The sequence below is a fragment of the Urocitellus parryii genome, chromosome 10 (assembly GCF_045843805.1).
Source record: "Urocitellus parryii isolate mUroPar1 chromosome 10, mUroPar1.hap1, whole genome shotgun sequence".
NCBI lineage: Eukaryota > Metazoa > Chordata > Mammalia > Rodentia > Sciuridae > Urocitellus > Urocitellus parryii.
Genome location: NC_135540.1, coordinates 86,123,543 through 86,151,234, shown reverse-complemented (window position 1 = coordinate 86,151,234; position 27,692 = coordinate 86,123,543). Strand labels below are relative to the sequence as shown.

Below are 27,692 nucleotides of genomic sequence, written 5' to 3'. Positions count from 1 at the left end.
TAGAGAATAATGACAAGAAAAATGTCTGGACATGCTCAATACAGATGTAATCTTTTTTCCTAAATATTTATGATTCACAGTTGGTTGACTTTGCTGGTATGGAGGGCAGACTATATTTTAGTAATCCTTTTTGGAAAGAAAATGGCCACTCTACCTAGTAGAGGACTAGGGAAAACAAATACACATGAAACATCACCTACTTCATTCTTAAACAACAAGTATTTATTAAATTGCTGCATGTAACACATTTTACCTTTGCACTGAAAGAAAAGGGAGGAGGATTAAATTATAATGGCTATACATAAAATAATGTTGATTATTTCCTACTAGATATGAAATCAAAATTACTATATGGAGCAAATATCAACTTAAAAGGATGTAGAAGTCATAAAAATAGGTGGTGTGTCAGTCAGCTTCTCATTGCTGTGACCCAAATACCTGACAAGAACAACTTAGAAGAGGAAAGGTTTATTTTGGCTCATGGTTTCAGAGGACCCAGTACATGGTGATTCCATTGCCAAAGGGCCTGGTGGAGGAAAGCTTCTCAGTTCATCACAGCCAGGAAGCAGAGTCAAAGAGACAGAAAGGGGCCAGGGACAGATATAGTCCCCAAGGCTATGTTCCCAGTGACCTACTTCCTCCAGCCATGCCCCATCCGTCTATTATTTTCACCACTCTCCACTAAATCCTTTCAAACTATTAATTTATCACATGGATCAATCCACTGATGAGGTCAGAGACTTCATGATCCAAATCTTTTCACCTGTGAACATTGCTGCATTGCCTGACACATGAGTGTCAGGCTCCTGCACTTGTACCTGCTCAGTTCATGAATGGAGCAGCTTTTCCTCTGCTGGACTCTTTCCCCATGATGTGCTGGCTCACCTTGGACCCAGAGTAATGGAGTTGGCTGCCTATGGACTGAGGCCTTTGAAATCATGAGCCCTAAATAAACACTTCCTCCTATCAGTTCTCCTTGTCAGATATTTTGGTCACAGAGATGCAAAAGCCGACTAAAGCACCTATTGTGTGCCAGCCAGAATACTAGGAACAAAATGGACAGGATGCCTACCCCCAGTTTTCTATAGAAATCATGAGATAGAGATTTTGAATAAAGGGAAAGATATTGAGTCTCAAAGGAAGTGCCTATAAACATTGATATGCAAAAATAATTGCAACTCCTTGGTGAGGAGCCCTTGGCTGGCACCCTTGACCCATGCATGCCATCGTAACATTAAGGCAATGTACAAGCACAGAGAAAACTTGCACAAAATTGTGCAGCTCCACCCTGCTTCCAGCTCTAATCCAGCCCTTCCCACCAGCCCTCTATAAATATTAACACCCCATATAAATGGTTTGCTATCTCCCTTGAATACGTTTTTCTTGCTTTACTCTAAATGCACTTCTCTCAAAATTGCCTCTTTGAATATGTATGTACTTTCCTAAATAAGCCTCTGTCGGTGCCTTTGACTTGCACACACTGAAATTTTTTTTCCGTCACTTATGCCAAGAACCCCACTGGTCTTGAGTCAAGTTCCCCCTTCTCTCTAGAAACTCCTCGGACTCTTCTTCAGAGACATGTCTTCTGTACAATTCTACCTCTTCAGAATAATAAAAGCTTGAATTTTTTACCAGACTGTTTTAGTCGGCTTCTGATCTGCTGTGTCCAAAAGACCCAACAAGAACAATTTAAAAGAGGAACCCCTATTTTGGCTCATGGTTTTAGAAGTCTCAAAGATCTCTGAGATCTCAATCTACAGACTGTGGACTCCATAGCTCAGAGTCCAAGGTAAGGCAGAATATCATGGCTGAAGGGTGTGGTGGAGGAAAACAGTTCAAGACATAACAGCCAGGAAGCAGATACAGAGCTCTGCTCACCAGGAAGGAAATATAAACTCCAAAGCCAAGCCCCAGTGACCTACTTCCTCCAGCCACACCCTGTCTTCCTACAGTTCCCACCCAGTTAATCCGCATCAGTGGAGGATCTAATAATTTCACCTGTGAACATTCTCACATTATTTCACACATGTGCTTTTGGAGGACACCTTATACCTTAAGCACAAAATAGACTAATATCAAAGATAATAAAAATAACTAATTTGGCTACTTATAATGATGACCCATAAAGCCTTCTCCACTTTTTTTTGTTTGTTTGGTTTTATTTTTAAGTTTTTCTCTTTCCACATTTTTATTGGGTACATTATAGCTGTATATAATGATGGGATTATTGCTACATATTTGTATGGGCACACAATATAACAATATAATTTGACCAATATCACTCCCCAGAACTGCCACTCTCCCTCTCTTCCTCCAGCCCCCTGGTCCTTTTCCTGTACTGATTTCCCTTGATTTTCATGAGATCCCTGCCCCCTCTTCTTATCCTTGTTCCTCTCTAGCTTCCACACATGAGAGAAAACATAAGACCCTTGACCTTCTGAATTTGGTTTATTTCGCTTAACATAATGGTCTCTAGTTATATCCATTTTCCTGCAAATGACATAATTCCAGTGTTCTTTATGGCTGAATAAAACTCCATTGTGCATATCCATTTTCTTTACCCATTCATTTATTGATGGGCACCTAGGCTGGTTCCATAGTTTGGCCTTTGTGAACTGTGCTGCTATAAACATGATATGCATGTATCACTATAGTATGGCGACTTCAATTCTTCAGGATAAATGCTACATGAGGAATGGGTCCTCAAAAAATTAGGAATGCATCCACTAACTCTTATAACAATTCTGTGAGGTAGACAGGAACAATATTACTTGACCCCACTTCACACCTGGAATACTACTACAACACAGTAATACTCGATTTCTAGTACTAAATTCTTTACATTCGTTATCTTATTGATTTCTCCTAATAACTCTGTAGGTAGATACTATTATCTCCCTCTTTTCAGACTAGGTAATAACGAAGTTTAAGTAACAATGCCCAAGAGGACATTTATTATTACAGGCAATGGAACCCCAGTGCTCTCTGCTGCAGAAAACGTAGCTGAACAAAAACAGCCAGTGGAAATGCAGAACTAGTTCAGGCCAGAAGACCTTTAACATTATCTGATAGATTCCCAAAGTTGTAACTATCTTAATCCCAGGGTTTGAAGATGAGAAGATTCTGGCTAACTGGCTTAAAAAAAAAAATCCACCATAACAAACAATTTAACTACTGCAGTAATTTGGGAACAGAATACTTTCCTAGTATTTCCTCTGGAAGCAATGCTTACATTTAAATCAGGAACACTCAGAAGGAGGAGGCGGAATTTCGCCAAACCAAAACACAGCCTCCTGCAATCCTTATCCAGCTGGATGGTGAACATCCCTGCTGGAAGCGGGTTGAGGCAGACAGGTTAAATCACACGAATTAAATGGCACAAGAGCTGAAAGGGACCATGGAAATAATGGATGGATACCAGTGTGCAGCCCTTTCTGAAGGACAGGATGTTCCCGGGCCTCCAGGAAAACATCTTGGTGCTAGAAGACGTTCCCTCTTTCCTCTTTCTTTCATTTGCTTTCTCTTCTTCTCCCGCTGCCTTCGTCCTTCCTTTCCTTCGGTAAACACTTTTTTAAAACGAGATGACCATAAAGGTCTGGTCCAGCTGGTGTTAAATTTCTGTGGGAAGAAGATGAACCCGATTTCCCTGCGGATTAAAACATGATTAAATCAAGGTCGCGCTCCTTCTCCCTCCCCCAGGCCAGGTCCCCGCCCCAGGGTTGAAGGACGTGCTAGCCCGGGTCAGGCAGCACCGCGGGGCTGGGGAGGTGCCTGGGTTGCTCCGGGGCAAATTGGGCAGGTCCGGGCAGCGCTGGGCTGCGCGGTCTCCCAGACAACGGACAGCGGGCGGGGAACACACCACCCAGGGCCGGGCAGAGATCGCGCAGCCTCTGGCACCATGACCGACTGCAGGCGGCTCTTGCGGTCGGGGACGCTGGCCCCGGTGCCGGAGCGCCGGTACTGCGGGCCCCGGTAAGCGGCGCGCGGAGGCCGCGCGAGGGCGCCTGGATCCTGAGCTCGCCGGGCCCGAGCTGGGGCAGGGGCGGGGGCAGGGGTGGGTGGCCGATGGGCAGAGGGCTGGGCGGAGGCCCCACCTGCCTTTCTTCCTCTGTGGCTCCTGCACTTGTACCTGTACAGTCACGCAAAATAACCAGCGCTCCAAGCGCCTAGCAAGGGACCCCTCCTTCCCTCATCCTCACAACTACCGAGGGGCTACTCCACCAGATAGGAGACTGATGGCCACGGAGTCAATCGTGGAGGCTGCCCTAGCTAAGCCTTTGAGCTTCGATCCTCTAACCCTACCTTTTCTTTCCCTCGTTGGCCGACTGCTCCACAGATGCCTTGGTTCCCCTGGATATTTGTATCCAGTGTAAAGCATTAGCGGTACCTGGAGCCTTTGGCAATCCAACTGATGGCTCTAGCCAAGCCGAGCCCCTGGTGGGGTAATGAATCAGGTGCTGGGGAGGCCTCCCACCTTTTTGAAGGGTTCTTGTCACAGCCACTGTGGGCAGGAACATGAGACTTTTCCTTTTGCTAATTCATAAGAATTGCTTTTGGCTCACGGTGGAGGCTGTTCCTAGTGGCGGTTAAGATGACAAAGTCTAGAATCAGAAAGGCCAGGTCTCCTCATGCTTGCCTGGTGACCTTAAGTAACTTAGCGGCTCCTTCTGGGCTCACTTTTCTTAACTGTGAAATGGGAACAATAAAAGGAATCAGCTTTATAGAATTGTTGGGGTGATTAAGGGAGGTAGCGCATGGAAACCTGTCACTGGCATATAGTATGCACTGTATATATGTTAGCAATTATGAACTCTTTGAGATTTTGGGTCCCTCCCTCCATTTACACCCTTTTTTTTGTTTTGAAATAACTGTAGACTCACAAGAGATTGCAAAAAAAGTTCAGAGTTCCCACACATCCTTCCCCCTAGCTGCTTCCAAGGGTACTATCTTACATAACTATAGTCCATTACCAAACCAGGAAATTGACATTGATATAACTTAGTAATTAGACTACAGACCTTCTCTGGATCACGGCAGTTTTTACCTACACTCCTGTGTGTGCATATAGCTCTGTGCATTGTCATGTGTATACTGCAAGATGCAAAGTGTTTCATGACCACTAAGGAACCACTTTGTACTATCTCCTTCTCATCACTCCTTTCCCCATCCCCTAACCCTTGACAACCACAAATCTGTTCTCCATTTCTATAATTTTGTTCTTTTAAGAATGTTAGCTAAGTAGAATAATACAGTGTATAACCTTTTGATTTTGGCTCTTTTTCACTGGTCATAGATTCTTGAGATCCATCCAAGTTGTGTGTATCAACCATCTGTTCATTTCTAGTCACCTGTTGAGAAAATGCAGGTTTTTTCCAGCTTCTTTTTCTACTGCCTATAAAGCTGCTATGAACACTATGTTAAGGTTTTTGAAAGAACTTAAGTTTTCATTTCTTAGGGTTAGGGTTAGGCATGTATCTCAGTGTTAGAGTACTTACCTAACATGTGTGAGTGAGGCCCTGGGTTCAATCCCCAGTGCTGAAAAAAAAAAGACCTTTTTTTTTCTTTTTTTCATTTCTTTATGGTAAATTTCCAAAGTTCATTGCAATTATTATGGAGGGAACTAGCCATATGTCTTATACTAGTGTCTGTGAAAATAGTATTGGTTGGGGGAAAAAAATGTTGGGGGAGCTGGGGATGTGGCTCAAGCTGTAGCGTGCTTGCCTGACATGCTTGGGGTGCTGGGTTTGATGCTCAGCGCCATTTAAAAATAAAATAAAGATGTTGTGTCCACTGAAAACTAAAAAATAAATATTAAAACAATTCTCTCTCTCTCCCTCAAAAAAAAATGTTGGGTTTTTTTGGGTTTTGTTTTTTTGGTGGCACTAGGGATTGAACCCAGGGGTACTTGACCACTGAGCTACATCCCCAGTCCTTTTTGGTTTTTATTTTGAAATAGAGTCTCACTAACTTACTTAGGACCTTGCTAGGTTGCTGAGGCTGGCTTCCAACTTGAAATCCTTTTGCCTCAGCCTCCCAAGTTGCTGTGATTATGGGCATGCACTACTATGCATGGCAAAAAAAGTGTTTTCAATTTTATGGGTCAAGCAAGATTTCCTGGGCTTAACAAAATACAGAGAGGTGACAGATGTCTATAATGCCAGTGACTCAGGAGGCTGAGGCAGGAGGATAACAAATTCAAGGCTAGCCTCAGCAACTTAGTGAGATTCCCATCTCAAAATTAAAAATAAATAAATAAATATAAATAAGTCTGGGAATGTAGCTTAGTGTGAAGCACCCCTATTCCCTACAAAATGCAGAGAAGTGAGCTCTTTAGCTCTATGAGGCTATGTGAAGTAGATGAAAGCACTCCCTCTAGCCTCGCTCACCTCCCAGAACTGTTTCTTCATTGAAGGTGACAAAGGTGGTCAAGATTTCTTTCAGGGTTTCTGCCAGCTCTAATGTTCTAAGAAGCCTGGACTAGGCGCTCACATTTCCCATTTTGAATTGTATGGCTATGCTTAAGCGAAAACATTTGTTGTCAGATTTGATTTTAAGAAGTGCTTGGATAGTTGAGTTAGTCATAAATATGTGGAAAATAAATGTGAAAATAAGGAGGGTTACTTGTCATGCTGAATGGGTTGTTAATCTCAAGCTTAGATGCAGTTTCAACACCTTCTGCTTTTAGCTATCTGAGAGTGATTTATACAAGGCAGAGAGCAACTTTCTACAAGTCACCCTTTTGTGTCCTTTCATTTAAATTTTCACAGTAGAGCTGGGTTAAGCCTGTACCACACACACACATATACACACACACATACTCACAGCAAATAAGAAACTTCTAGGTTTCACCAGAAAAGAAGAGGGACAAGGCTAGAATCTTTTAAAAATGCTTAGTGGCTATGGTTACCGTAAGGATTAGATTGGATGTAAAGAGTCACTTTTATTGATAAGAGGGAACTTCAGGTAGAAGAGGCTTCAAAAGACACCAGTGCTCCACGAAGATCTGACCAAGGACCTGAGATGTGTTAGGATAACCAGGGCTCAGGTTCCAAGTCCTGGCTTTGGCTGGTTGTGTCAGGTTATAGAGGAGCTGGTTTCATGGCTTCCATCTCATCTTCATGACCTAAATACTCACTGCAAACAGGGGCCTGGTGGGTAAGGAAGCTGGCTGAAGCAGGCTGCTTAAGAGGCAGTAGGGAGAGGTGGAGGCTGGGAAGGAGACAGCACGTGATTTGCCTGAACTGGGCAACCATTAAGCCATTGGTGGCTCCACAGAAAGGTGGACCCAGTGTTCCCAGATCTTAGAAACTCTCCTGATTTTTCAAGAGGAGTTGGAGTTCTAGCTTGTTTACGTGAACATGTTTCTATATTGGGAGCTCTAATGTAGTTGTTAAGCAGACTTTTCTGGTGCCACACTACCTGGCTTAACATCCCAGCCTTACCACTCTTGAGCTGCTTGAGCTTTGACAACATGCATTGTACCTTTTAACTTCTTGTGCCTCAGTTTTCTTATCTGTAAATGGAAATAATAATAATATGAGATTTAAACATACCAATGCATATAAAGAACTTAGTACAGTGCCTGTCATGTAGGAAGTGCTCAATTTATGTTAATTATTATGATTCTTATTAAAACACAAAGAAGGCCAAGTGACAGGATTATGTGCCACCATCTTGCAGCCTTTCACCTCCTGAGTTTCAGGAGGAACCACAGACCCTAGAGGTTGTATAAAGTGCCAGTGTCACTCGGCTAATTTGTCACTGGGACCCAGATTCTTTCCACTCTACTACACTGTGTCCCATTTAGTGAAAACAAAGGGTCCCTGAAAGGGTCAGCAATTTGAGTGTCTTTCTTACAGAGTTCAAGTCACAAGAATTCAAGAATGAATACAAGATGTGGTGGCAGTAGTTTGAACAGTGGGTTAGACTTATGCTTGGATGGGTCTTTAAAATACAGTGACATGGATGAGTCTTTGAAGTACAGTGCTTTGTAAACAAGAAACAGAACAGTGTCTACCATTTAAGTAAATTAAGAATACATGCACATAAAAGGACAATTCAGATATTTCAATGAGGTGTGAAAACAAAGAATGCACTTCAAATCCGTTAGAGTGGTTTTTCCAATGAGGGCAGTGGAGGTGAGATGTGGGGACAAGATGGAGTAAATAGAGCTAGATGTGGTGATGCACTCCTGTGGTCCCAGCAGCTTGAGAGGCTGAGGTGGGAGGATGACTTGATCTCACAAGTTTGAGATCAACTTGGGCATCGTGGTGAGACCCTATCTTAAATTTTGAAATAATAATAATAAAGAGAATAAAGGAAGCTGGGGTGAGTCTTTGCACAAACCAGTGATACTGTGCCATGAACTTGGAGTATGATCGACTCAGCCTTCTTGTGAATACTTTTTCCCATCATCTCTCCCTCAGAGAGGTTGAGTCCAGCCTCCTTGCGATCTCCTTGTCCCATCCCAATCCTCTGGTCCATAAGATCTTACCTGGTGTCTTCTAGGTACAAAGAGCATCTGCCCTCCGGGTATTTCACTGTGCATAGAAGGCTGAAGTTCCCTAGATCCCTGAACAGCCAGCGCTGGGTGTTTGTGGGAGAGGGCCTGGACTTCAGGAAAGGCTGTCGGCCTTGTGGAGGTTTAATGGCTCAGGGCCCCAAGGAGGGCTTTCTGCCCATGATTCATCATGGAGTCCCTCCACCACCCTCCAAGAAGAGGCCGAATGAGCTGCCCAAGGAAGCATCCCTGCTCTCCAGGCTCTCGTGGGCCCAACAGGCTCGGAAGGCTTTTGTGGAGGATGTGGAAGCCCGCTTGGCTCTGCATCCCCTGGCTCTCCATCCCCACCTGGAAGAAGCCATGCCTGCCCAGGTGATCTGTCCCGGGGCTTGTGGGATGGGTTTCATGGGGACCTTGGAGAAAATTCTCTGGAGATGCCCAGAGAGTCTCCTTGAGGGGGGGGACTCATTGATAAGAAGAAAAGAATGCTTCCCAGGGTGACATTCTCATGGGGCTCAGAGAAGCCTTCCTTTCTCTGCCCCCAAGAAACACAAACAGCACCAACACTTATCTTCTCCCTTCACTCCTGTGAAACCATTTGACTTGCAAAGGTACAGCAAACAGGGACATTCTGACTTTCCCCCTCAATCTACTTTGCTTTGTGACTTTTGGGGAGAAGGAGAAATGGAGGGAATTGTTCAATCTTACTTCTGACCCATTAGCTTGGAGCTAGGAGGTGTCCTAAAGTACTTACAGGCAGATGGACACCACACATATAACCTGAAAGGTCATCGGGAAAATCTACCAGATCGTCAAAGCCAAGGCTGGCAGCAGCTCTGTCATGTCCCCAGTGTCTTGACTTCTGATGTTATGCTCCATACTCCTTAGCCTACATCTCTTGTCCTTATATCTAATAATGGTATTAAGTCTGTCTTTCAAATCTAAAGGGGGAAGGGGCAAAGTTAAAGGTACATGCCAGCTGACTCTGTCTCATAATGATGCACAAAATAGCTTTCCCAGGAAACATCACTTCTGGCTGCTAGGGTGTCTAGAAATTGAGTTTCTTAGTTGAGCCCTGCAACCTTGAACGAAACCCAGGTTCTGTTAGATTTGAGGAGAAAGAGCAGAATGGGTAGGGCAGGGCACTAGCAGTGCCAGCTCCCCCACACCACCCTCACAGCCTGTTCATGGTTCACAGAGGTAAATCCAACCATGTCACTCCCCTGCTCAAAACCCCCTCTCATTTGGTAAAGCCAAAGTCCTTCCCTGGTCTGAGAGGCCCCGAGAGCCCCTGCTCTGCTCCCTCTCCACCTTCAGGGCCTGCTCCTCTGCACTCACTCCATTCCAGCCACTCTGCCCTCCTGGCTGTTCTGTGAAACTTACAAGCATGTCTGGTCCCTGTTCTTGTGCCTGGAACACTTGTCCCTAGATGACTGCCTGGCTCTCTCCTTCGGCTCTTTGCTCAAATGTCCCCTTGTTGTTGAGGCCTGCACACAATAGCACTTTCCTTCCACCCTCACCCTTTGTCCCTCCCCAGGCTCTAGGTGTTATCATAGGTCTTGTCACCACTGGCTTCTCACTAGCATTAGTCACTGTGAGCTCAGGGACTTGACCTAAGTCTTTCATTGTGTATTACAATACTTGGCCTATGGTAGATGCTCAATAAATATTTTTAATGAGTAAGGGACTAGTTGCAGAGAAGTTCATTAAGAGAACAGCTGGAATTGCTGATCCATTCATTTCCACCTGGGGATTTTCTTCACTGCCTCCTGTAGGCCCAAGATTCTGAATCCATGACAGAGAGATTGTTTGCCCTTTCTCCTTAAATCTAACAGAACCTGGGTTCATTCAAGGCTGCAAATGGCACATGGACATGGCATGGGATTATGGCTCTTATTTCCACGTCTGACCTCCCAACTAAATATTTTGGCTTCTTTTTGAGGAACCTCTTTCTATGGTGCTAAGATGGCCACCAGCAGCTCCAGATTTGAATTCCACCCACCACAATCCCAGCCAGAAGAATTACCTCTTTTTGCATGATCCCAGCAAAATCCTGTGCATCCCGCTTAATTGATGAGCCCATTCCTAAACCAGTCGCTGAGGTTCTGATTGACCTGACCTGCCTATAGAGTCAGGACGTGGTTAGGCTGGGTTGAGATCATATGGGTTGAGATGGAGGCAGAGGTGATTCTCCAAAGAACAAAAGCCAGATACTGTTATTCATGGGAGAAAGGATATAGGTTGGGCCAGACAAAAACCTCAGAAATTCTATGGAGATACTTTAACCCATGGGACCTTTGGGGATGGGGTAGACCCAGCGGCATATTCCATCTAGAGGAGGTGGGACTGCTATAGTACAAAGCCTGTACACCTCCTGTTCGAGGTGATGAGAGATTTGTCCACAGCACCCCACAAAGTACTTGGCACAGAACTCGGTGGATTGGTTGACTGAAAAGGGCAAACAAAGGGGCCAGTAGGTCACCTTTGCTTTAGAATAGGGGCCCCCTTGCCAGCACCTTTTTCTTTCTTGCTAAGGATTTTTTTGTTTGTAGCTCTTATTACAGGTGCTGGAAGTGCTTGATCCTGAGAGGAAGCTGGAGGATACTTGGGCTTATTGTCAGGACACCAAGAAAGGAACAAAGGAGCCCACAAAGCTTTCTAAAAACCGTTCTACCCAAGTGTGCCTGGGACTGTGAGTGTTGTTCTTCACCCCTCACTCCTGGTTGTCACCTGACAAAACATTGTAGAAATTACTTTCTCAAAACTTTTCATCTTTAGAATAATCTTGAAGACGCAAAATAACTAAGCTCTTGAGGAGGAAGGAAAAGTGTCCAGGGTCCTGCTCTGAACAGTGCTGATTTCTTAAATGAATATGATTTATTTAGCAATGGTGCAAACATGGGTGTCCACATGACTCTTGTTCAATAAGAGAACAGCAAAAAGCCTGACTAATTGGCATATAATGGTTCTTGAATTATCTATGGCAGGAGCCCTTTTACTCAACATTACTGAGGCCAGTAGATAGTTGGATAATCACCAAAATAATTAATAATACAAGGAAGTGTAAAGGATGATACATAAGTACTTGAAATATTCTAAAGCATGTTTACATTCACTTGCTAATCTTAATATAAAGCCTTTTGGCAAAGTATACTGCTTAAAGTTTCCACTCATTTTTCTTGCATGAACTGCACATTGAAATTTTCCAAAGACTTACACTTAGTAGAAACATCTCTATTTTGTATCACATTCTTGTTTCCCCAATTCACCTAATATTTAATTAAATAATGTAAATACCATGATAAGTATAGTTGACATAAATGAATTTGGGATACATATTTGACTTTTAAAACTCAATGAGCTCACTGGGGTGTGTTGTAGATGGGGAAGAACTATCTAGCAGCCTAGCCACAGAACCCATAATGTTTACAGCTTTGGAGACCCTGGTTACTGTGCTCAGTAGTGGCCTGAAGAGCTCTGTCAGTCATACAAGTTACCTACATGAAGGTGGATTAAGAGAGAATCCAGTGTATTGAGTCATAATGTTTATTGACCTAAGGTGATAGGTGTTCTACTGTAGTGAAATTTTTGGCCCGTCAGTCTACTCCTTGATGAATTTGGGGAGAGCAAATGGGCATGCTCACCTCAGTTTTTCCCCTCTTCCACTGGGGAGCAAAAAGGCCCATGTGAAGCACAGGTTCTTGCTCCTCCACCCCAGAGGGGAAGTTGACTCTAATCCAGCCCTGCTGGGAACTGTGTGGGAGAGTCCACCAGTATCTGAATTTCGGTTAGCAAGCCCTCTTGGATCTAAAGCCATCATCCAACATGGCTGCTATTAGTAATAAAGGTGATATTTTGACTTTTGTCTTTGGTCTTTGAATTATTTTTCAAATTGCTCAGAACCTGAGTATAGAAGGGAGAGGAGTATTATATGTAAAGATCTATGATAAAATAAGAAATATACATATAGGATCTGCCTTTCACTTTGGGCAGTTTCCTTGTTGAATCCTGCAAAAAATCTCTTGGCAAGAAATTGCAAATGAATGGATTATGTACTTGAAAGAGGAGAAGGTAAAATATAGAGGAAATGAATAATATTACAATGTTAATAAATTATCATATCACAACATAAGTGCATAACTACATAATGGTGAATTTTTTTCTGTAAACATATGATCCATTCCTTTAGATAATATAAAAATTTAACATAAATTTTTTGGCTGAAAACAGAACTGTATTATGTCACAGCTCTGGAGGCCAGACATCTGAAATAAGAATCACTGTGCTGAAATAAAAAATGAGCAGGGTCATGATCCCTCCAGGGCTCCAGGGGATCCCTTACCTCCTCCAGCTCCTGGTGGCTGCTGGCATTCCTTGGCTTGGGCCACATCATTCCCGTGTTCAAGACCAGCAGCTTCAAGTCTGTCTGCCTTCTCCTTTGTGTGTGTCAAGTCTTCCTCTGCCCCTCTTACAAGGACAATTATAGTGGCATTTGAGGCCCACCCAGATAATCCAGGATAATCTCCCCATCTCAAATGCTTTAACTGAATCATATCTGCAAAGACTCTTTCCAAATAAAGTTACACGAGTTCCAAGGATTAGCACCTTCTCTCTTTGGAGGCCATTATCAGCCTGCCACAGCATAAGGTGATATCTCCCATCTTGATGACAACTGCCCTTGACCAGAACCAGACAAACACACTTCCCTTTTTTTTTTTTTCTGTCTTTTGAAATCACAGCAATCAGGCTTTTATCTCTAGCACTCACTCCTCTGGACTTGCTTAGTTAAGGTCACAATTGAACTAGATCCATCTTCAGTGATCAACACCCTTGATATATCAACAGCCATTGACACAGTTGATGACATCATCTTTCTCATAAGACTTTCTTCATTTGGCTTCTGGAATACTCTTTTCTTGGTGTTTCTTCTACCTCATAGTCCTCTCTTTGGTCTTTGTTTCCTTTTTCCCTCTTCATTTCCTTTAAAGACAGAAGTGCTTTGGTCTCTGACATCTTCTGTTCTGTATACTTACACCCAAGTGACCTTGTCCAGTCCCTCTATTTATAGATAATTTAGTATTTTCCCTCGGGTGTATAATTGGCAGCTCAAACTGGACAAGTCTGAAACTGAACTCTAGATTTCTCCCTGAAACCTGTTCCTCCTCCTGTCTTCTTCAGCTCAATGAATATTTATTGAGGGTTCTATTTAATCGGGTTCCATTTTTCCTATTGTTTCTAGAACAACAGATGCAATCTGCCAACAAATCTTAATGACTTTATTTTTGAGACCTAATGTCTCACCTCTCTACTACTTCTAGTTCATTCCAAGATACCATCATCTCTTGCCTGGATTATTGCAATAGTTTATCAGTTGGTTTTATGCCCTCCACCCTTGCTCCTCTTTCAAATCTGTTTGTCACGTAATAGCCAAAATGATCCTTTAAATTGGGTAGTGCCATTCCTTTGCTTAGAATTCTCCAGTTGCATACTTACTCAGGGCAAAACCCAAATACAGTGGCCTTTAAGGTCCCATATGATCAGGCATCTGTTAACTCTCAGGCCTCTTCCTCTTCTACTCTAATCCTCAACCACTCCTCTCCAGTTATACTGGTCTCTGCTGTTCCTGAACATTCTCATCACACCCCCACCTCAGGGTCCATGCACATGCCTGTCTTTTCTGCCTGGTGTCCGCATGATTTCATATTTCATGCTTTCACCTTTCTTATTTTGGGTCTCTGCTCAGTTATCACTGTAGTAGAGAGACTTTCTGTGTTGAAATGCCATCTGCCACCCCTCTCCATCCCTTTTGCCCCATTTTATTTTTCTTTATATCACTTGTATTCACTTATAAAGACATATGCTTATGTATTTTCTATTTTTGCCTCTTACTCAATCATAAGCTTTTTGAGGACAGGGACCTGACTTTTATTTATAGCTAATTCCTGACGTCTAATGACTGCCTGACACATATTTGGTGCTTAATAAGTATTTCTTAAATATAGCAAAGGATAATTAATGCCTCATATAGTAACTGTTTGGTGATCTCATTATCTTTAGTCCCAAGAAGACTCCTATGTCACATTCAGGCCAGTGGCTTTATGAAGAAAAGCCAAGTAAAACAGACGTGCTCCATGAAGATGGTCCTCTTCTGCATGAAAATGTACGCAGAGAAGTTAGTGACTTCTGCAAGTGGGCTACCACTCTTGTAAGTTAGCAGGAATACTTAAACCTACTTGAAAAAGTCAATCTCAGAGTTGCTTTCATTCAAAAACAGTTTGAATAAAATATAAATCAAATCATCCAAGTCATAAACGAATAAGTCTCTTCCGTCATTTGTAATAGAAATACCTCTGGTAGGTGAAATTTCTGGAGTTTGCAAGCTTGCAGCTAATTTAAACATTTATGTTTATATCTCACGTCATTGATATGAAATGTTTTTTTATTTTCCATTTCAATGTCAGGAACTTCTTTTCTCTCCTTTATTCCTTCTCCAATCCATGCCTCTGAGTTATATTTATTTCTAAGTACTTGGACAGCTGTGCTTGACTGTAAACTTTACAAAATGTTTTCAGACAGGAAGAGATTTTTGACTCAGTTATCAAGGACTTTCCTTGCCCTCCTTCAAGAATCTATTGGGGAGGAAGACAGGAGGGAAAAGGGGCAATTATGAACTGAAATCAATTTCCATGCATGTCTGAGATTGTTGGAATAAACCCAACTATATGTAACTATGTAGATCTAACTTTAAAAAAAGAATCTAGTAAGCTACTTATTTCTTTCTCTGAGTCTTTGTAGATGTTTACTTTCCTGATGCTTTCCATGGATTTAAGGACTTCCAGTATTTATTACCAACCCTGCCCGCCATGTTTTGAGTGTATTAGTTGGTTTTAGTTGATGTATTTATTTATCACTGTTTCCTTCGCTAGTGACTACCCTCCAGACCCCAGTATAATTCTGACTGGTTTAAAAGAGAAAAGGGAATTTAACCAGAGGCATTAGGAGGTTGGGCCACAGCTGGATGCAGGTGCTGAAATGTTTTTAGAGGCTGTTCCTATCTTTCCTGCACCCCTCTGTCTCACTTCATTTGCAAGCAGTCTTTCCCCAAGAGATGCCAAAAATAGTCATTAAATTTCCAAGCTTATGTTCTACCAGTGAACAAGTGGGAAGAAAGTAACTTCTTTTCTTTTTAAAAAATATTTATTTTATTTCTTAGTTTTAGGTGGACACAATATCTTTATTTTACATTTATGTGGTTCTGAGGATCGAACCCAGTGCCTCATGCATGCTAGGCGAGCACTCCACCACTGAGCCACAACCCCAGCCCATAACCTCTTTTCAATAGGAAAAAGTTCAGGGCTGAAACTAACTTGAGTCATATGCCTGTGCCTGAATTAACCACTCTGATTAAGAAAATGGAGAATACTCATTGGCTAGGTTGGGTCACATGTCTAACCCTGAGGCCAAGAAGTGAGGGTGTCCATCTCAGCTACAGCAGATGGAAAGGGAGGGACTAAACTGGTCAGCATCATTCCAAGTGAATTTGGGGACTAAATAAAGGCAGAGACACAGAAAGTACCTTTTTTTGGGGTTCAGTGACCACTCCTCAGCGGCAGCTTCCACAAGGGGGGCAAGGCAGGCAAAAAAGAGAGCGAGGAGCACAAGCTGAACCCTTTTATTGGGGAGAAGCCATTCAAATGAGGCAAGGGGTCAGGTTTTTGGGGGTTGAGTGTAGCTTCCTGAGGTCTTGCTGTCAGTAGGTTGACTGACATCTAGGAAGGCCACACCCATCTCATGTGCTGTGTGAGGATCATAGGTAGAGTGAGTAAAAAGACAGGACCCTGCCCACCCAAACAGAGGGACAACATTGGTTCAGTCCACCCTGTACGCTCAATGCTCAGAGTTCAAGTACACACAGCCCATGGCTCTCTTGCCACATCTCCACACTCTCATTGCTCAAAGCTAGGGGGCGCTGGATTCCCATGTGGTAGCTCCCAACAGGGGAAAGCTCCCCAGCAGGTGATTGGAATAGAGGTGCTAGAGAAGGTAAATGATGTCCACTATATGCCTGCACTACTGCTTCTTCATAATCTGGCTAGTTTCCAGCCCTTCAGCCTCTCCTGTCCTTCCACTGGAGATAACTCCTTTAGGCAGGAAATTTGAAGAACCTTAGATTGGTAGACAGTTGTTCAGGTAAACAGCCTTCTTTGTGCTCCCTTATGACCAAGATCCCATCTTCACCTAAATTCCACAACTAGGTCCTTATCAAATCACCCTGTGGTATTTTCTTCACAACTAACTCAAACTTTTTCCTTTTATGCTATGTGTTTTTCGTCTCATTGATTCTGCTTGCTCCGATTCTGCTCCATTCTCATTTCATCCTCATTCTGATTCCACTCATCTTTTATGCCCCGACTGTTTCTGGACTTCTCTTATGCACTCCGCTCCACCTTCAGCTCCAGTCGTTAATATCCTCATTCTGTTTGCCAATTTTCTCCTCTAGAGTGGGATTCTGTTAGTCTAATTTATCTTTCAGCATTAACTGTATCATAGGTTAAGGGAGTACAGATTAGCTCTTCTTAATGTGCCCACCTCTCCTCCCTCCACCTACAGCTGGGGGAAATGGAGAGGTTGTTCTGAGTATGGCTGAAACATGGCTGACTGGAACTGCCTCTTTCCCCTGGGGCCATGAGGAAGGCAGATTTCCTTATAAGGGTATGTGGACAAAACAAGCACTTCGATATCTAGACGCATCTGGAAAATCCCTCTAGAAAAGTCACTGCTATGAAGTGTTGGAGAGGTTTTGCTTTTGATCAAACAGACATTATTTCCCCCAGAGACTCACGCTTCCTGCAGGTCCTAAGTGGTCTCTTAATGAACTGACAAAGCCCTCCAGTCCCAAATACTTCTTGTCTGCAGTGAAGGATGACTGAGCATTCTTTTTTTTCCCCCTTTCTTGGAACTTCCCAACAGTGGCCAGAAACCTCCCTTAGATGAAAGGAGAAAGCAAGGAGTATTTCATCGCTGCCCTCCATTCATGCTTGTGGTATTTTTCTAGGGAAGTTCAAACATTGATGAAGAGTTCATCTTGAAACAGTTTGACCTTGGCTATCAGAGCAAACCACCCAGTGATGTGCTCCGTGTGATGAGGCTAAACCAGGTTCCTTTGGAGTTGAAGAAGAGTGTGGGGCTAAATAAGCTACAGGAGGTAGATTTCTTCCAGAAACGAGATCATGAGAGGACACAACGGAAACCACAGGTGATTGCAGAAAAAGAGTAGCCTGAAAATTTAAGAAAATAAGTTGCATTAAAGTCTTAAAAGTTCCTGAATTCTGGTGTTTCAGGGGTACTGGCTTTTTAAAACAGAATTCTTAAGATATTTTCATGTTTAATAAATATTTGATAAATGAGTGAATATTTAATACATATAACAAAGTCAGTTATTCAAATAAGGCATGTCATTCAGAATTATTGTTCATATCTGAATAGTCATTTTCAGAGACAAAATTTTTAATGTGTTTTGTACGTTGAAGTTCTAGCAACTAGCAGAAATATGCATGAATGTTTGTTATTCATCAGCATTATGATTGTGAACTCTTGTTAATTTTATGCCCAAAGAATTCTTGAATTTTTACCAGCATCTTATAGACCACAAACCATCATTCTGACCACATGCTTTCCTAATCATTAGCAAATCACTCAAGTTCCTCACCCTTCAGTTGCTATGCAGATGAAAGAATAAGGCAACAGAAAGGAGAAATAGCATGCCATGCTCGGAAGGGAAGTACTCTGAGCTTTTAGAATACTTTTTAAAATTTTTTTACCTAATGTGTCAGTACAAATATATATATATATATATATATATATATATATATATATATATATATATATATAAAATTGTGCACATCAACAAGAGACTTAAGTGCCTAAATTGGGTGGGTACTGGTGTGTTAGATTTTTTTCCTGTGACAAAACACAGAAGAACCCCTTCAAGGAGAAGAGATTTATTTTGGCCCACAGTTTCAGAGGGTTGAGGTCAAGGTGGGCTGGCTCCATTGCTATGAGCCTGTGGTGAGGCAGAGCATCAAGGTGGAGATGGCACGGTGGAGCAGAGTCACTTACCTCAAGCAGCCAGGAAGTGAAAAGATAGGGAAGAAGGGGCTAAGAACAAGAACTACCCTTCTAGGCCCTATCACCAGTGGCTTACTTTCTCCAGCCATCCCCCACCATCTACAATTGTCCACCACCTCCCATTCATCCATTCAGCTATCAATGGATTAATCTGCAGTGATCAATGGATTAATCTGCTGATTGAGTCAGAGTTCCACCTGTGAACATTGCTGCATTGAAGATCAACACAGGAGACTTTCAGGAACATTCCAGCTCTAAACTATAAGGGGGAATCTTTTCCCTCAAAGTCTTAAAGACATCGGAGCTGGGGTTGTGGCTCAGTGGTAGAGCTCGCTTAGCACGCTTAAGGTACTGAGTTTGATCCTCAGTACCACATAAAGATAAATTAATTAAATAAAGGTATTGTGTCTACCTACAACTAAAAGTATTTTTAAGAAAGTCTTAAAAAATCAACAGTTAACCAACAGCATAATATATTTTACCTGAAATGAGTTTGTCTGCTCTCTTAATCTTTTGAATATATAATACAGTTTAAATGATTACTTTGATATTCTTATATGCTAATTTTAACATCTGTGTATGTTCTGTGTCAGTTTCCATTAATTGATTTATGTGCTCATTGTGGCTTATGTTTTTCTGCATCTCTACATGTTTGGTGATCTTTGAATAGATGCTAGGCATTGTGAATTTTACCTTACTGGGTATTGGGTATTTTTGTATTTTTGTAAATATTTTTAACATTTATTATGGGATTTTTTTGAGGAATCTGATCCTTTGGGAGCTTGCTTTTAAGATTTATTGGGACTGGATATGTAGCTCAGTGGTAGAGCTCTTGCTTAGCATGTGCAAAGTTTTGGGTTCCATCTCCAACACCAGCAATAAATAAATAAATAAATAAATAAAATTTACCAGAGCAGTGTTCGATCTATGGCTAATTGTTCCCTACCACTGAGCAAGACCCTCAGGTGTATTCTTCCAAGTGTCCTATGAATCATTAGGTTTTCCATTAGGTTTCTTTCTTTCTTTTTTTTTTTTAAGGTACTGATCCTGCCTGTGCAAATACGGGACACCGTGTTAGTTCTGTCTCTCTGTATCTTTCTCCTCTCTCTTACTTTGTGTGGCAAAATAAGTTTGCCTTGGTCTCCCTGGACTCTCAATTCTATCTCCTCAATTCAAAAAGGACACTGGTTGCTCCTGGCTAGGCCTCTCCTCTCTTTGTGTGACCTGCAAACCCTTTCAAGGCAACACACTGGTGGCAATTATGGGGCTTAGTTTGTTTGTTGCTTGTCTCTCAGGGACCACTGTCCTTCTGTTACCTGAGGTTCACTGTCATACAAATCATTAGCCTGCTTCTCTCCCTCCCTCTTTCTTTCTTTCTTTCTTTCTTTCTTTCTTTCTTTCTTTCTTTCTTTCTTTCTTTCTTTCTTTCTTCCTTCCTTCCTTCCTTCCTTCCTTCCTTCCTTCCTTCCTTCCTCCCTTCCCCTCTCTCTCTCTCTCTCTCTCTCTCTCTCTCTCTCTCTCTCTTTGTTTTTAAGATGCTGTAAGTAGGAGGATAAACCCTATCCCTATTCTGGAAGTCCTCATCTTTATTTTTCTACTCCATGTAGTATTCTCAGGAGTGCTATGATATGCCCTTTGATGTTCTTTGAAACTCTGAGCTTCCCACTACCTTAACCTTCTCCTAGTATTCTCTATGTCTGAAGTTCCTCTTCAGATGCTCTATCTTCCTTTAGACACAGGGTATATGCTGATTTTTCTATGGATTATTGGCCATGGAGTGTTGTCTCCTGACATAAATTTATTTCTTACTTCTAATCTCTCATAGAATTCTGTGCCTTTAATTTAACATTAATTTTCTTTGCCAGTTATATCAACTCATCCATTCCTTTATGTATTACTTAGTAAACATTTCTGAGAATCTGTGTGTCCAAAAGTGCTTGGAACAAATGCCATAAAACTAGAGGACTGCTTCCTGCAGTTAGGAACTTACAGTCTAGTGGGGTCAACAGGTAAATGACTGACTATAACAAAATGTCATCTGTGTACAGAACATAGGAAGAAATAATCAATTCCACCAATCATGGGGTGAGGGCAGTTTCAGTAAGGCTTCAGAGAAGCCTTAAAAAAAATCGCCAATTAACCAACAATGTAATATATTCTGGAACTTAGGTTCTGCAGTTTGACAGTGGTGTAGACTCAATTCTTCTCCCTCTCCTTCCTCCTTTCCCCTCTCTTCCCTTTTGGTCTTCCTTTAATTCAATGGTTCCAGGTTGAGAAGACTTTGCTCCCTCCCCTCTCTTCCAAGGACTATTTGGAAATGTTTGGAGATGATATTTTTGGTTTTTGCAACTCAGAGGGTGCTGCTGGCCTCTTATGGGTATAGGCCAGGAATTCTGCTAAACATCCTTCAAATGTATAGGTCAGCCACACCCTGCCCCATAAAGAATAATCTAATCCCAAATGTTAATAGTACTGAAGTTAAGAAACTCGACTTTAATTCAACAAATATTTATTGAGCACCTATTATTTCCTCTCAGTGTTGTTCTAGCTGTCAGGAAGACATAGCAGAGAGCAATCTCCAAAGCTTACATTTTAGAGGGTAAGAAGAGACACAATTTTTAAAGAAACATGGCATATCAAATAGTGATAAATGTCATTAAGAAAAATGAGGCAGGGAGAGAAGGCAAGGAGTGTTGTGAGGGGGTTGCCATTTTAAAATTGGACAGTCAGGGAAGATCCACTGGAAAGATGACATGAATTGGCAAAGGAGTGAGCTGTGGGAGACTCTTAGGGAAGCACATTATAGCAGAGGGAACAATGAGTGTTGTTCCAGCAGTGTGACAGGTATACTCCAGAAACCTCAAGGAGGTGAGGATATTGCAATAGTGTGTCATATCCAGCTCTCGGTGGGACTTCCCTCCTGTCCGCTCTGTCCAATTCTCTTAGACACGAATTGCTGGCTCAATTCTAGAATGCCCCACCCATTCCAACACACAGTTTAAATGTGAGTGAGAGGGGAGAGAGACTGCATCTGTGTGGCTTCATGTTTCTTTGCCCCTTCCAAGAATTTAACCCCCTTTTGTGATGGGATAGCATGTGGTGGGTGTTGCACCTGCACCATCTGGCAAGAGGTTCTCTTCACATTCTGCTGAGGGATGATAGAAAGAAAGGTGTGAGTTTAATACAATATAGTGTAGCACTTGTAAAGCCAGGCAGAGTGCAGGGCCTATAGTGAGTCTAATAACAATATTTATGACTGTTGTTCAAGATCATTACCCTTGGGCAAAATATGTTATTTTTACTTGATTCCTAACTGCCTTACATATATTTTCTTTGTAATTGACTACTATTGTTATCTTTATTTCACTCATGAAGAGTTTAACCGGCCCATGACCATGAGTCTACAAATTTTGAGTCTGCAAATACTTAGAGAAGACTAGATTTGAACTTAGATCTGTCCAAATTTAAAGACCATGTTCTTAGCTAATACATTAATTTCTCAATTATGAACTTTTCATATTTCTTTTGTAAAATTAAAACCTGCGAAGACCAATTATAAATTCAAAGTAATGATCCTGCTTTCATAAGCAGAACCTTAGATTTATTGCAATGACAAAACAAAAACAATAACTTTTGACACTGTGAATTATGTTATTTCCCATAGAATCATTATAAACCAAAGCCGGTGAAGATGAGGTATGGAGCATGGTATTTGAACACCAATTTATGGAAAAAGCAAAGAGCAGATGAACCTTTGGTTGATCCCAGAGTTTCATCTAAATCGCAGGATGAGAATTTTAAAAAGAAGCTACAGGACCGGGTATGTAGATATGCTGAGACTTGATCCTCTGAGCTAAGGATGATCACAGGGTCTCTGATGGAACACTGAGGCTCTGGAAAGTCCTATAGCTTGCATGTTGAATTCAGCACTGAGAAAGGCTGGTAATACTGTGGGAAATGGGTGATAGGCAAGACCTGAACCCTCCTAGCTGGGTGGTAAACACAATGTCTCTAAAGATGGGACCACCACTCAGCTCACTTCTTCCATTTTGGAACAATTGATTCCATGAATAATTGTTCAAAGGGCAGTTGACATGGTAGGACCACCTCAGTCCTTAGAATCGATACGCTGTCTTGGAGGCTTTTGGGTTACTAAGGGGGACGCTTGCTTCCTATCAGTAATGGATGATTGTCCAAAAATACAAAATGCAACTGGGAAAATTCTTTTTTTTGTGATTTAGCAAAGCTACAAGTTCTGACTGAGAGGAAAGGGACAGGGTTAAGCACTAATATTGCAAAGCAACAAACACATACAACAAATAAACTCTGTGCCTGCCCACCTCTGTGTACAAGTATCTAATGAAGAAGATAGTCAACACTGTTCTGGATATTTGGAAATGTGGATGCAACACTTTCACAGGATTCTGATGAGAATGTTCGTGAACATATTCTCTTTTCAACAGACCCCAAACTTCTCCAAGATAACAGATGTGAAAACACTCGGGAAAAGCAAAATGTTGTACATATTTGGTTATCATTCATGAATAATCACTCATCAGTTTTCTCCCTTAGATCAGAAAACTAAGACAGGAACAATGGTCATTTTTATCTTTTTCATAAAAGATAATTCTTATTTTTTAAGAGAGAGAATTTTTAAATATTTAGTTTTTAGTTTTTGGTGGACACAACATCTTTATTTTATTTTTATGTGGTGCTGAGGATCGAACCCAGTGCCCTGCGCATGCCAGGCGAGCGTGCTACCTCTTGAGCCACATCCCCAGCCCGATAATTCTTATTTTGTGTGATGTGTAACACAAATTTATTAGCACAACATGCTTATGTAAGTTTCAAAATAATGTGAATAATGGTTAGCAGAACTTATCAGGGTATGGTTTTTGGAACTGCCTAAGTCTATGGGAGTTTAATATATAACATAAAATTATTCTAGGCATATTTTTTAAAATAATGAAAAGTTATCAATGAATTAAATATTTTAAAGCACAAATAGTTACATACTTTTGATTTAAGGTGTCTAGAAATTTTATTTTTAAAAATTTCTTAAATATTAATTCTTAAAGACTTAAAGAATTCTCTAAAACATATTTCATTTTGATGGCAAAAGTTAGAAAAGGTGTTTGCCAAAATGGTTACAGTCAGCTAATGAAAAAGGAACATCATTTAAATTTTGAGAATATGGTTGATATAACTATTATAGTAAAAAAAATGTTTATCAAGAAGTTTACATAAGGAGGATTCAAAACAATGGAATTGTTCTACAACTATTTTCATAAATCACACTTTTGCAATACCCCAAGGATGGTTTACCCCATACACTCTAAGTTGATGCTATAGCCTTTTCAGGACATAGGTGCTATGGTGTACTGGCAGCTGGCAGTCACTACAGTCACACAACTGTCTTGTAGAAACTCAAGAGTTTTGACCATCCTTGATTGACTGGGTTTGGAAGGTAAAATGCTCTTCTAGTATGGCATTGCAGTTGCATAAACTTATACATACAATTTTAAAATTTTGAATAAATAAAAGGATGCTTGCATATTGAAAGGATGTTGAGGCTAGATAAAGTCTTCTTTTTATTGTCTTGCCCTTTGGAGTTAATATCTATAAATTGTGGACATAATGTTAGTCTCAAATAGCTTAGGTTCCAGATATCTTTGGTCAGTGATTGTCTTAATTGCTAAAATGTGTTGTTTATCCTTAATACAAGGGTGATATAAAGGATGAGGAAGAAAAGCTGCATGTCTTTGAAAGCCTTCATCTTCATCAACTCATGGACGTTATTTATATACATAATCAGAAATAAGAAGGAGTGGTTTCAAATGAGGCACTTTATAAAGAGCTGCTGACCAGGTTCTTTAAATGTCCTTTAAACTCCTCTTTTAGGAAGAGTTACTTGCAGATCTTCATGGAATAGATGCCTTTAAGGATTTCATCCTACGCAGGGACTACAGGATGCCTAGGGTGAGTACATTGGGCAAAGCCCTGCTGGGGGCTTCATAGCTCACAGTTGTTGGCAGGAAGGCATTACTACCCCCAACAGAATCTTAGTGCTTCTACAGGCATCTTCCAAGACTCATGCTCTTGGAGGAAAGGTTATGCTTCTCTATAGACAGGGACCCAGAGACAGGAGGCAGCATTTTGCCCTTTTTATTTTGCTTGGTTTCTGCTACTGTCAGAGGTGCCTTGTCTCTCTGCCATCTCACTCCCTTTCCATAGGTTTGGCCTCAGTGGGACTCAAGTGAAAGAGGTCTGTGTACAGGGCATATGCTTTGCAAATTCTGACTGTTACTAAAACACACTGAGTTTTTTAGGATGTTTCTGAATCTCCTTTATTTCCAGGTCTAAGAATAAAGAGCTGTGGCTTAAGATAGAGTTGAGATCTGCTATTTTGTCACTGTTCTGCAAGGTCTCCTTCGAGTGGAAAAGGACTAGGGCCAAAGATTCCCTCCGGAGGCCTGTCAGAATCTGATGCCTCTTTTCCCTTTCTTCTCTTCTGCCTTTTGAGTTCTGTTCCTTTAAATTGTAAAGCTGGCTCCAGCCTCTTCCCATGGATAACCCTGATGCTACACCCCTTAGAAGACACAGGGGAGGTCAGCAGAGAGGAGAGTTCAGCAGGAGAGTCTGCAGTCTGGAGCTGGGTACCCAGACCACTCCTGTAACCACAGCAGATTTGGGACCAAAGTTGTAGCTAATAGTAAGTCATGCATTTGTCCTCTGTCTTTTATGGACATCCCTTAGGGTCATTAGGGGGCAGTGCAGCCAAGATGGTCAGGCGTTCCTAGACATGGAAACTAGATTTTTTCCCCCCCAAGGATGATAGAACCAACAATGGCTTATGCTTACTGACAAAGAAGTTTACACATTGACCATGTTCAGAGCCAAATTGGTTTCAGAGTTAAAGGAGACAAGTTTAGAGGTGGAGATGTGGGATTAGAAGACTCCATTATAGAATCGCAGTGGTGTCCTTTAGCTCTGAACATCAATACTAGGCCAGCAAGGTGTGCTTAATATATTTATACAAATAGTTTTATACTTATATATAGTGGTGATGGCTGTACATAAGGTTCACATAAATATATCTCTACAGATTTATATGTAGAATACATATTTTTATTTTATTTCATATATTTTATATGTTCATAATTGAAACATACATAATATACAGATATATAATTACGTGATTTTATTTATATATATATATATATATATATATATATATATATATATATACATATATCCTTATTTATTCCCTCCCTTCCTTCCTTCCTTCCTTCCTCCCTCCCTCCCTCCCTCCCTCCCTCCCTTCCTTCCTTCCTTCCTTCCTTCCTTCTTTTTGTTCTGGGAATGGAACCCTGGGGTGCTTTACCACTGAGTTATCCTATCCTTTCTCAGACTCCCAAGTCACTGGGATTACAAACATACCCCACTGTGCCCAGCCCTAATTCGTTCTTTTTTTTTTATGGACACAGTAGCTTTATTTTGTTTATTTAGTTTTTTGATGTGGTGCTGAGGATCGAACCCATGGCCTCATGCATGCTAGGAAAGCACTCTACCACTGAGCCACAACCCCAACTCCCTAATTCGTTCTTAATGCTATAGTGTCTCATATTTCTTTTTTAAAATATTTTTTTGGTTGTAGTTGGACAAAATACCTTTATTTTATTTATTTTTATGTGGTGCTGAGGATCAAACCCAGCGTCTCACACGTGCTAGGCAAGGACTGTACAGCTGAGCCACAACCCCAGCCCCTGTCTCATATTTCTACCTTAACATCCTTAACATTTTTAGTGACAAAACACTCTATTTTTCCCATTTTGGTTTGTTTCCTATTGGTTTAATCTGCTCTATAGATAAGCATGTAGATCAATTTTGGAAGCACGAAGGAAGCATGCCTGACATACTGGCTATATTCTTCAGCTGATTTAACTACAGAGGGATGATGCCTCTGGCTACAGCTGAGTCCTCTGAGAAGAGCTGTCACTCAAAGTCCTACAGTATTTTGTCCCTTTATTCTTGCATTTCATAGTCTCTTATCAAAAATATTTTAACTAAAAGAAGGGATCTATCATAGCAAACGAGATGCATATTCATACACACATTTATACATAAAGTATTATATATATAATCATTTTTTGCTTAAATTTATATGTGAACATTCCTTCTCTTTTTTTTACCCATAATGTATGTTACATTGTGTAGGCGTATATTCACAAATGCTACTTGAGCATATGTATTTATATACACATTCCAGTATCTGCTCCTAGAATATCTACCTTATGCATTGCCCACAGCTTCATTTCCTCTACTACACAAATGGATCCCAGGCCTTTAACAGCAGAGATGAGTAGCATAAGACTGCTGAGCTGGGCTGGGCCAGGCTTGGGCATAGGACATGTGTGAATTCAATTGCAGTATTTCTGATTCTGTGCGACCACCTTCTAAAGATCATTGTCTCTCATGGTCAAGTTATTAACGTGATTTTGTGTAGGTAAGGATATATGTCAGAGAGTGAGATTTTTAATTTGGATGTGATAGTGGTTTGTGGGGAGGACTGTACAGATTTTGTTGGCTAATCTAATGAAGCCTCTCTCTCTCTCTCTCTCTCTCTCTCTCTCTCTCTCTCGCTCTCTTTTAGTTCCTTGAGAAGATTTATATTGGGAAGAAAGATAAATGTGCATATAATAAGACTCCTATAAAACTTACTTGAGCATAGAAGAATCTTGGAAAGATAATTAGGCATATTTTATTGACTACATACTTGGCTATTACTTTCCCGTTTTAAACATTAAGTAAAATTTATGATACGTGTCCTAAGTGTCTTACTGTGGATATACAACTGCAACTTGTCAACATCCATAAATGTAAAATCTAATGCTACAAATATTTCTCATTGTTACCTGCTTCATTTTAGTTGTAGTTGGACATAATACCTTAATGTTTTATATATTTTATCAAATCTGAAATCAATATTCACATGTATTCTTCTCACATTTTTATATCATTGTGAATATTACATAGGTAATATCAACTATTTGTAAAAATAAAT

General features: G+C 41.1%; 1 protein-coding gene across 1 annotated transcript; it reads left to right on the top strand.

Annotated features, from left to right (window-relative positions):
• The first annotated feature begins 3,805 nt into the window (after nucleotides 1-3,805).
• Fam47e (family with sequence similarity 47 member E) lies at nucleotides 3,806-27,537 on the top strand. Its single transcript, XM_026413667.2, has 8 exons — nucleotides 3,806-3,972; nucleotides 8,509-8,872; nucleotides 11,053-11,192; nucleotides 14,558-14,705; nucleotides 17,556-17,756; nucleotides 22,293-22,448; nucleotides 24,530-24,607; nucleotides 27,282-27,537. The coding sequence occupies exons 1-8, from the start codon at nucleotides 3,899-3,901 to the stop codon at nucleotides 27,351-27,353; spliced, it is 1,233 nt and encodes a 410-aa protein (XP_026269452.2). The 5' UTR covers nucleotides 3,806-3,898; the 3' UTR covers nucleotides 27,354-27,537.
• Nucleotides 27,538-27,692: the final 155 nt, after the last annotated feature.

Coding starts and splice junctions, on each gene's coding strand:
- Fam47e (XM_026413667.2), top strand. CDS start 3,899: ATGACCGACTGCAGGCGGCTCTTGCGGTCGGGGACGCTGGCCCCGGTG. Junction 17,757..22,292: donor GGACACAACGGAAACCACAG/GTGATTGCAGAA, acceptor TATTTCCCATAG/AATCATTATAAACCAAAGCC. Junction 24,608..27,281: donor GGGACTACAGGATGCCTAGG/GTGAGTACATTG, acceptor GCTCTCTTTTAG/TTCCTTGAGAAGATTTATAT.